An 8,754-nucleotide genomic window follows, 5' to 3' on the forward strand; every position below is an offset into this window, starting at 1 on the left:
GTCAGGTCTAGACTGGACTCGCTTCTGCTCGTTCGCCATCTTTCTCTCGTTCAAACCTCACCACCACCACTCGCTTCTCCCCCCTAATCATCTCCGCTTCCTAACTTTTTTTTACTGTTGCGTTTCTGTCGTTGACGTTAGCCGCCTGTCAAGTCTTATTCAATCAGTCTGTCTCTGCCCATCGAAAAGAGAGAATCTGAGTCGATACGAGACGACTAAGACTGAGCCTCTATCTCTATCGTCTTACTTTCTATACATACATTACATGCTTTCACTCTCGCTCTCGCCTTGATCCGACCGTCTTCTTCCGGCTTTAACCAGCCACTTTTTACTCCTAATACAAACCGTCTTTCGTTTCTGGAGATCATAATGTGAGTCTCAACTCTCTTTGCCTCGGATCAATGACGCATGCCTCCAACCACCCGGATTATATGTTTCGTCTCTGGAACTTGTCTCGACTCTCTCCATTCCGACAAAGCCTTTTGTCCCCGATCCTGTATACCCACGCACGACTGTGTTTGCACTGCTTATTGCTGCTGCTCTGCTGCTATCAATCCCGCTCAATTCTTTTACGTGCTGTGTCTTCAACAATTGCGACAACTGTCAGTGCATCATTTGTCACCAACACTAGCTGACTGGCGATCCCTCAATCATGCAGTTTTCCGCATCCATCATACGCATCTTGTTTGCTTGACACGGTTCGGTTCGAATACCCTCGCTATCGTTATCAAACGCCGCATCAACGCACGATCTGCAGTCTTTGTTCCACATCTTCGTTTCGATTTCATATTATCAGGCCCAAAACGCCGCCGTATATCGATCACTAAACAGTACCAATAACTTCAGCTCAGCTCGGACCGTTCCGAGCCTCTTTATGGGCTGTATCTAATCCCAAACCGATATTCAATTATTATACCTTCTACATGCCTAGATTCGGTGTTGCGTTTAACAGGCGGAAGTCAACCGCAACCTCGGAGGATTTTCAGCATGCTTCAGTAACACCAGAGCAATCGTCATTCCGAGTTATTGAGCGTACCGACCCTGCGCTCGGAAAATCATTTGACGGAGGCGCCCGAATGGCCAGGAACTCTGGTCATCACATTCCTAAGTCTAGTCACCTGGAACTTGACACTGAAGATAACATGTTTGCCGACCTCAAGAGTGGCAACAGGTGAGTTTTTCCCTTCCATCCCCCACCTCCTCCCTCCTCTGCCTGTGTGACTCGCCAAGGAATGTTGCACGACTGCCGTTGGTTCTGGAAAGATAAAAATAACACAACCTAAGTCATGCACCATGGCGCTGACTCCTTTCCAGGGGAAGTGGGGCCTCTAATACGACCAAAGCCACATCAACTGATACCTCATCAAGGCACAGCAATGCCTCGACCGCTCCGTCTTCTACGAATCTCGATGGTCAGGACGATTCCAAACATTCCCATTTACAGAAGAAGAACTTGCACGAGATCGCTCCTCGACCTGGAGTAAAATCCAGTGGGTCCGGATTTCTGAACCGAGCGGGTCGAACATTTTCTTTTGGGGTCCAGAAAAAACACAGCGCGTCTTCCCCAAAGATCGACAATAACGATATTCCTCCCGTTCCAGCCATTCAACAGGATGCTTTTAGTGGAAGATCTAGAGGCTTGACCGAATCTACAACCAGCACTGCTACACCGCCAAAGTTAGAGATGAAGAATGGGGGTATGGATATGGGAGGTGATTTCGGCTCCATGTTCTCGTCCTTCGACAAGAGAGCGAGCGTCGCCACCATGAGGGCTGACGGGTCCGCGGCTCCTCGCTCACTTACCAGCAACCGACCCATCCAGCCGCCCCCTCTGAGTATCAACAAGATCACCAAGGTTGAGCCTGGCCCTGAGTCGTGGCACAGCCGGAACGAAGACGACAATCTTCTCGGATCTCAGCCTGGGACACCTGAGCTCGATGACGTGCCGCCCCCTGTTCCGCGCCACCAGAGTTCCTTCAAGACCTCGAACCGGCCGTCCGATATCATTGAGGATGAAGACGCAAAGTTACTGCAGGATTCCATCGCAGTCGGAAGGTTGCTCTCCGAGTCCAGTAGCTCCAACCCTCCTTCCGGCCGTTATCGACGGAACGAAGATTCCTTTTCATCGTTCGAAAGGAAGCCTCTCAACAGCAGCTTCAACAGAGGAGACGACAATTTGTTCGAAGGGACTTCCGCTCATTCTTCGCGTATCACCAACCGTTTCAATTCTCGAGCCCCTAGCCCACCACGAAACAACAAGGTCATGACTCCGGCCCAGTTCGAACGATACCGAAAAGACAAGGAGCGTCACGATGCGAGCGATGGAGTAATGCGGTCAGCCCCCAACGATGACGATGACGATGAAATCAATTACGATGATGATGAGGACGAGATCGAGAAGTCCAAGCAGCAAGCAAAGCAGAGAAGAAAGCAGGAGGCTCATATGGCAGTCTATCGACAGCAGATGATGAAAGTCACTGGAGAGCAGCCCGATATGCAATCACATGAAAGGCCCGGACTGGCCAGCTCGATGAGTGCACCCCAACTTCACCTCATGAAGACACCATCTCCCGGACCCCCGGCAGGTGCTTCTGACGAGGATGATGACGAGGAGGTTCCTTTGGCCATTCTGCAGGCTCATGGCTTCCCCAGCAAGAACCGACCACCCGCCAGACTCAGCACCATGGGCTCCAACCCCAATCTGCGAGCATCAACCCAGCTGGCACCCCCAAGACCCGGCTCGGCAATGGGCGAGAGCAGCAGTCAAAACCAGCGCCATTCGATGCTGCCTGCATTCGCCCGCGGTCTTCCTCAGGACCCTTTTGTTGGTGCAGGCATCGCAAAGCCTGCTATGCGAGAGTCGCTCACTTTCAGCGGCGGTCTTCCTGCCTCAGAGTCTCAGCAATCCTTGCCTCCTGGAGGGTTGGTTGGCGTGATCGCCAGTGAGGAACGCTCAAGAGCTATGCGCCGCGGCGGTCCTAACGCAAATGGCCAGAAGTTCGTCCCCGGCATGAACGCGCCCCAAGGACCTCCTTTCGACAACATGCCCCAAGGTGTCATGAACGGCATGGGTGGCATGTACAATATGCCAGGCATGGGCATGTCTCAACAACAGATGCCTATGCCCATGGCGCCACCACAGCTCACTGTGGGAGACCAGGCACAGCTTCAAATGACCCAGCAGATGTCACAGTTCATGCAGATGCAGATGCAGTTTATGCAAATGATGGCTACCAACAACCAGCAGCAGCAGCAACCCGGGATGATGCCACCGATGCAGCCTTATGGTGGACTCTCTGCCACTCAATCTATGAATGACCTCTCTTCTCGCCACTCAATGATGCTTGAGCCAGCTCTAGAGCCTCCCCGCCGTATGGACGCCGGAATGCGTACCATGAGCATGGTGGCGCCACCTTCAGGCGCTCCCTTCCTGCCACCATCTGGCGGGTACGCTGGTTCGATTCACGGCATGCCCCATATGGGATACACCCCGTCAATTGCACCATCCGAGCGAAGCAACATTGGTCTTCCCGGCCGATATCGCCCAGTATCTCAAATGCCGGCTGCTGCAGCCCCCGATCCCCACCGACGAACCAACACTATGTCTGGAGCGTTGGGTCGCTGGGATGACCCCAAGGGCAAGTCTACTATTAACGTTGTAAGCGCCGCAGGCGACGGTTCAGATGATGACGATGAGGAAGGGTGGGAGGCGATGAAGGCCAAGCGAGACAAGAAGCGTAGCATGTGGAAGTCAAAGAAGGGACTGGGAAGCGATTTTGGAACCATGATATAATTCGAAGGATTAGTGCGTGTGGAATTATCACAAAAGAGACGGAGGTAAGATTGGTTTAAATGCTCTATTTTTGCATCTGGATATCCATGGGTTGAAATACTCAACCGCCGAGTGGAGAGCCACATACAATTGTATATTCTAGAAGTGCTTTTCACCCGGGCGTCGTGGGGAAAGATATGATGAGCACCAGCTCATTAGGACTGAGACTGGCGCATGATAGATACATCTTTATGCGGTAATTGACTAATTGGGAGGTCATTCTCGAAATGGTATACATCTGTGGCCCGAGTCATGCTTTCATCGATCCGTTGACGGGTGCAAAGGCTATACACGCCTTGTCCAAAATGAGATGTTTTTATCATTTGTCATGCACGTTGCTGTTCTAACCATCAATGGTGCCGTTGGCCCACTCCTTTCTCTTGACACCCATCTCGACAGCCGCCAGACCCCAATCCTCTCCATGGTTGTGACCCTTACCGTCGACACCGGCACGAGCCTTCGCTTGGTCCTCCGTCAGAACGGTCAGGACACCAAGAATGACGGGAACGCCAGTGTCGAGCTGCACACGCATAAGGCCCTGGCAAGTTGACTCAGCAATGTATTCAAAGTGCATGGTCTCTCCCTTAATTAGAACGCCCACAGCGATGATGGCATCAAAGGCGCCTGAGGAGGCGGGAAGAGAGGTGAGATCGGTAGTGGATGAAGCCAGAAGATCGGTGGCCGAAGGGCCGCCAGTTGAGGTACCCTGAATCTGAGAAGCGGAGAACAGGCTAGAAAATGGCAATACGTCAGCGACTCGGCATCAACGGGTACAAATGAAGGGGGAGGTTACCGCTGGACGGCAATGGGGAGCTCCCAGGAGCCAGGGCAAGATTGGATGACAATGTTGGACTCCTTAACCCCAGCTGCGAGGAGCTTCTCCTTGGCGCCGGTCACAAGAGGGTCGATGATGGTTTCGTTCCAACGAGCGTGGACAATGCCGATGCGCAGGCCAGAGCCATCGTGGTGTTGCGGAGAGGGACCCTTGAGAGACATTGTCGGAATTCGAGATTGAGATCAAGTTGGATGCTGCGATAGAGAATTTCTGTATGTCGGCAGTGGGATGCAGCTGTCGCAATCTACTGAGATGGCTAGGTAGGTAACTAAAAGACGAGGTCGGAGGATGGTTTAGGGTCATGAAAGGAACCGAAGCTGAGCAATGGTTTCTATCCGCCATCCGCCAGAGACAACGCGGGGCTACTCACAGCGGGGCTGGAAGGTCACGTCACAGGGGAACAGGGACAGAATGGTGCCTTGGAGGCTACTAAGGTACTAAAGATGGAATGCAGGGACTGGAGGTACGTACCTTGATCGGACCTTTCTAACCTCTTGGCGGCAACTGGTGTGCATCTTGTGTTAGTCGGAAGGAAGGACTAAGGGGAACTAAGGTAAGAGGCTGAATCACCTCCTTCTTCAAAGAATCTCTTTAGATAGGTTCTTGAATCGTATGGAAGGCAGACAAGAATCACCACTCGTCTCAATTGTTTTTCTTCCCTTTCATCTCCCTCTTCTTTACGGAGTAACACCCCCTGCTTTAATTCCCCTTCTTATATAACTCCACCAGCATTATCCACATGATCCGTGTTAGTCCCTCGGGCAACCAGATGCTGTGTCTTAATGCAGCATAAACTACCTGGGAAATTCATATCGCAATTCCATCTCAAGCCATCTCACTATCACAATGTCAATATCTGCGTTGCCGCCATCTTCAGCACACCTCCTACGGTCCTCATCTTCACTTCCTGACCCTCTCTCCGTGGTCAAGGAGCTTGTTGATAATAGTATTGACGCGGGTGCTACATCAATCGAAATTACAGTTGCTCCCAACACCGTCGACAAAGTTCAAGTCCGAGACAATGGTTGTGGGATACAGGTGGATGACTTCAAGTCATTGGGGCATCGGTCTCATACGAGCAAGCTCCGAAACTTCGACGAACTTCATTTGAAAGGCGGCGGGACACTTGGTTTTCGTGGCGAGGCTCTTGCTAGTGCCAACTATCTGGCTACGATCAAAATCACAACTCGAACAGCCCAGGATCCCATTGCATCACTACTTCTCTTAAACACAAAATCAGGCGGGATTAGCAGACAACAACCTGTTTCCGCTCCTGTCGGAACGACTGTCCAAGCTTTGAATTTGTTTCAAACCTTTCCTGTTCGGAAGCAAAATGCTATCAAAGTGAGCCGAAAGACCCTGGGAGATATCAGACGACTTCTAGAGGGTTATGCGATCACACTTCCACACATCAGACTCTCGTTCAAAGTGCCCGGTAGCTCAATTCAGCCTTGGGTTTACACACCATGCTCAGCACCAAGCACGCGAGAGGCAATCACACAAGTGTTTGGTAACACTCTTACAACCCAGCTCGTGGCGGTATCATCAGACTCTCACGCTGGAGGAACTTCAACCGAAGTACAGTCCAAAAAATTGAGAATTGTAGCCTCCTTGCCTAAGCCTGACTCCGATGCCAATATCATCAAGGGGAAGGGAGCTTTCATCTCGGTCGACTCACGACCTATTTCATCGTCCAGAAGCACGGGAAAGAAGCTAGTTGCTATTTTCAGATCGAGTATTTCCGCAGTTCTAAACTCACACGACAAATCGCGAGCGCCCTCCAACGCATTTATGCAACTTAGCATTCAGTGTTCACCTGGATCATATGACCCCAATGTGACGCCCTCGAAAGATGAGCTTCTTTTCGTGGATGAACCAGCCGTCCTTAGTTGCTTCCAGAATCTCTGTGATTCTGTTTACACCAAGAATGTTTTGGGTGACAAAGAACTTCAACACAAGCTGGTAGCGTCTGAGAATAGCCTATCGCCTCTACCATGGGCTTCGAAGACGGTTGAGACAAGGCTAAGAGACGGAGTACGCCTTGATGGCATGGAGAAAGAACTCTTGTTGACCGACCAAGAACTTGTCACTTCTTTGAACGATGAGCCTGAGAGAGTTCTTGGTGGTACTGACGTATCTAGAAGTGGCGAAAGGGGTTCTCCTGATTCACCAAAGAAAACCTCACGATCTGAAAACCTGGACGGGACGAGGGGTCCTAAGAAAGCCCCAGTAGTTCGGGAGATGATGAGGACACGATTAACAGTAAATCTTTCACGAAGGGAAACCGCTTCGACCGACCTGGATAGCACAGAAGAACTAGTTCCTGTGCATGTTACACCTCGACGGGCTGCCACTCCTCCTGTCGATGAATTGCAATCTAACCCTCGACGTCGAGGATTGGCTTCAAACCGTCGTTTCGGCAACATTGATGACTATTTTCGTCCATCAAGAGATGAGCCGATCCAAATTGCCACAGATGAGACTGCCACGCCCGCAATTCCTCATACAAGGAGCTATTTGACAAGCGCCTCTCATCATCGACGCCTTCCGCTGAAAGAACTGTCAGAATCACTCCTCAACCTATTTCGTGAATATGAGGAAGACGACTACGAAGACGAAAGTGATGATGAGTCCGCATCCGACCTTTCATTTGCTGGGCCAAATGCCGTTCCATCTCCTCACACATCTCCACGTCGTGAGGCTCCTTCTTTCTTAAGCCAGCCATTCAGGCCTCTCTTGGGGCAGCAGTCAATCCGCAATTCAATGCCAGACTTGCAATTAACACTGCCGGCAAATTTACAAACACCGCCATCATCAGACCCTACTGGTGCTGATAACTCAACTCGTCGTGATTCTCGTCGACAATCCACCAACAATATGTTGGCCAGAGCCCAGAGGTTTTCTCGGGGTAGTCTGATACCATCAGTCAACAGGCGAAGCGGCGACGAGCTGAGACAAAGCCGCTTGCTCCTTGGAAATGGTCCCACAGCATCGCAAGGCAGACGTCGATCGGACCAAGTTTGGTACGGCAATGGACTACTTAACCGCAGAAATCCACCGATGAGCAACAGTCGTGACGACTCGGACGCACATCTTAAGGAAATGTTGCACAACAGTCATGCTAACTCTGAGGACCAGGAAGGCTAGCATCCTTCTAGCCCTGGAGAATCCTCCTCTCAGGCCTATGCGCAATATTGGTTGTCCGATCAAGCACCACACAATCATCAGGCCCCTCGCGAAGGCACGAAGGATTCTGAACGATGTCAGCCCCAAAGCAACAAGCCGTGGTCGCACACTCTACAGGTGTTACTTCAGAGAACACCACCACCACAAGCCACATGGTCGGACGAAGAAGCTGGTGGTGGATACAGCCCAGCACCGCTAGATCATATTCATGATCAGCACAAAGAGGGAGTCGAGTCGAGATCTTTCAAGCGGCAGAGGCGCTGTTCAAGCGTTTCGACTTCGGAAAGCGCAGGGTTGGATTCTAGACGTCTTCTCATGAAGCGAGAGCGTATTCGTGCAAACGGAGGGGGGTTGAAACGCATTGCGTCGACAAAACTTCCACTTGAAACAATATCACAAACTGATTCCACGCTGAACCTCTCAGTCAAGATCGAAGTTCAAATTGGCGAGCTACAAGCTGCTACTCTTGAGTTCATGAACTCTGGACTAGCTACGAAACCAGGCCTAGCCCTACAATTCAGAAACATGGATGAGGTCGAAGAGGTTGACAGGCGATTGAGACAAGTTACGGAGTCGTGGCTGAAAGGAAACCCATCTATCACGGTGGAGTTCACATTTCGATCTGAAGTGAAGGGCAAATCGAAGGCGTAAAGCGTTTTGTTTGGGTCGCGGGCACAATAATGACTATGGGAGGAAGCAATCATGGTGTTCATTCGTATACCGTCAATTAGAGGGAACTTGGGGAAAGAGAAGAGCGCTTGCTTACAGAGATTGCTTTGTACGACTGAATGACTAGATAAATTCACGAGGCTAGAGATGGTGGTTCGCAAGATGCTAGGCTAGATGTTCGGCCTGCAGAAGATAGTTAATGAAATTGCACTAATGATTTACTAGTAAGCTG

The 8,754-nt window shown here is 50.9% G+C and overlaps 3 protein-coding genes across 3 annotated transcripts; 2 read left to right on the top strand and 1 right to left on the bottom strand.

Annotated features, from left to right (window-relative positions):
• Nucleotides 1-923: 923 nt before the first annotated feature.
• On the top strand, nucleotides 924-3,793 carry FSUBG_13961 (uncharacterized protein; the record flags this gene model as incomplete). Its single annotated transcript, XM_036678907.1, has 2 exons — nucleotides 924-1,171; nucleotides 1,369-3,793. 2 exons carry the CDS (start codon nucleotides 924-926, stop codon nucleotides 3,791-3,793), a joined length of 2,673 nt encoding a protein of 890 aa, XP_036530574.1.
• Nucleotides 3,794-4,175: 382 nt separating this feature from the next.
• FSUBG_13962 (6 7-dimethyl-8-ribityllumazine synthase) lies at nucleotides 4,176-4,828 on the bottom strand (the record flags this gene model as incomplete). The annotated part of the gene is made up of 2 exons (XM_036678908.1): nucleotides 4,176-4,563; nucleotides 4,626-4,828. 2 exons carry the CDS (start codon nucleotides 4,826-4,828, stop codon nucleotides 4,176-4,178), a joined length of 591 nt encoding a protein of 196 aa, XP_036530575.1.
• Nucleotides 4,829-5,513: 685 nt separating this feature from the next.
• Nucleotides 5,514-8,504, top strand: FSUBG_13963 (DNA mismatch repair PMS2; the record flags this gene model as incomplete). The annotated part of the gene is made up of 2 exons (XM_036678909.1): nucleotides 5,514-7,771; nucleotides 7,826-8,504. 2 exons carry the CDS (start codon nucleotides 5,514-5,516, stop codon nucleotides 8,502-8,504), a joined length of 2,937 nt encoding a protein of 978 aa, XP_036530576.1.
• Nucleotides 8,505-8,754: the final 250 nt, after the last annotated feature.

Source organism: Fusarium subglutinans (assembly GCF_013396075.1).
Source record: "Fusarium subglutinans strain NRRL 66333 chromosome Unknown NRRL66333_c0000445, whole genome shotgun sequence".
In the NCBI taxonomy this organism is placed as follows: Eukaryota; Fungi; Ascomycota; class Sordariomycetes; order Hypocreales; family Nectriaceae; genus Fusarium; species Fusarium subglutinans.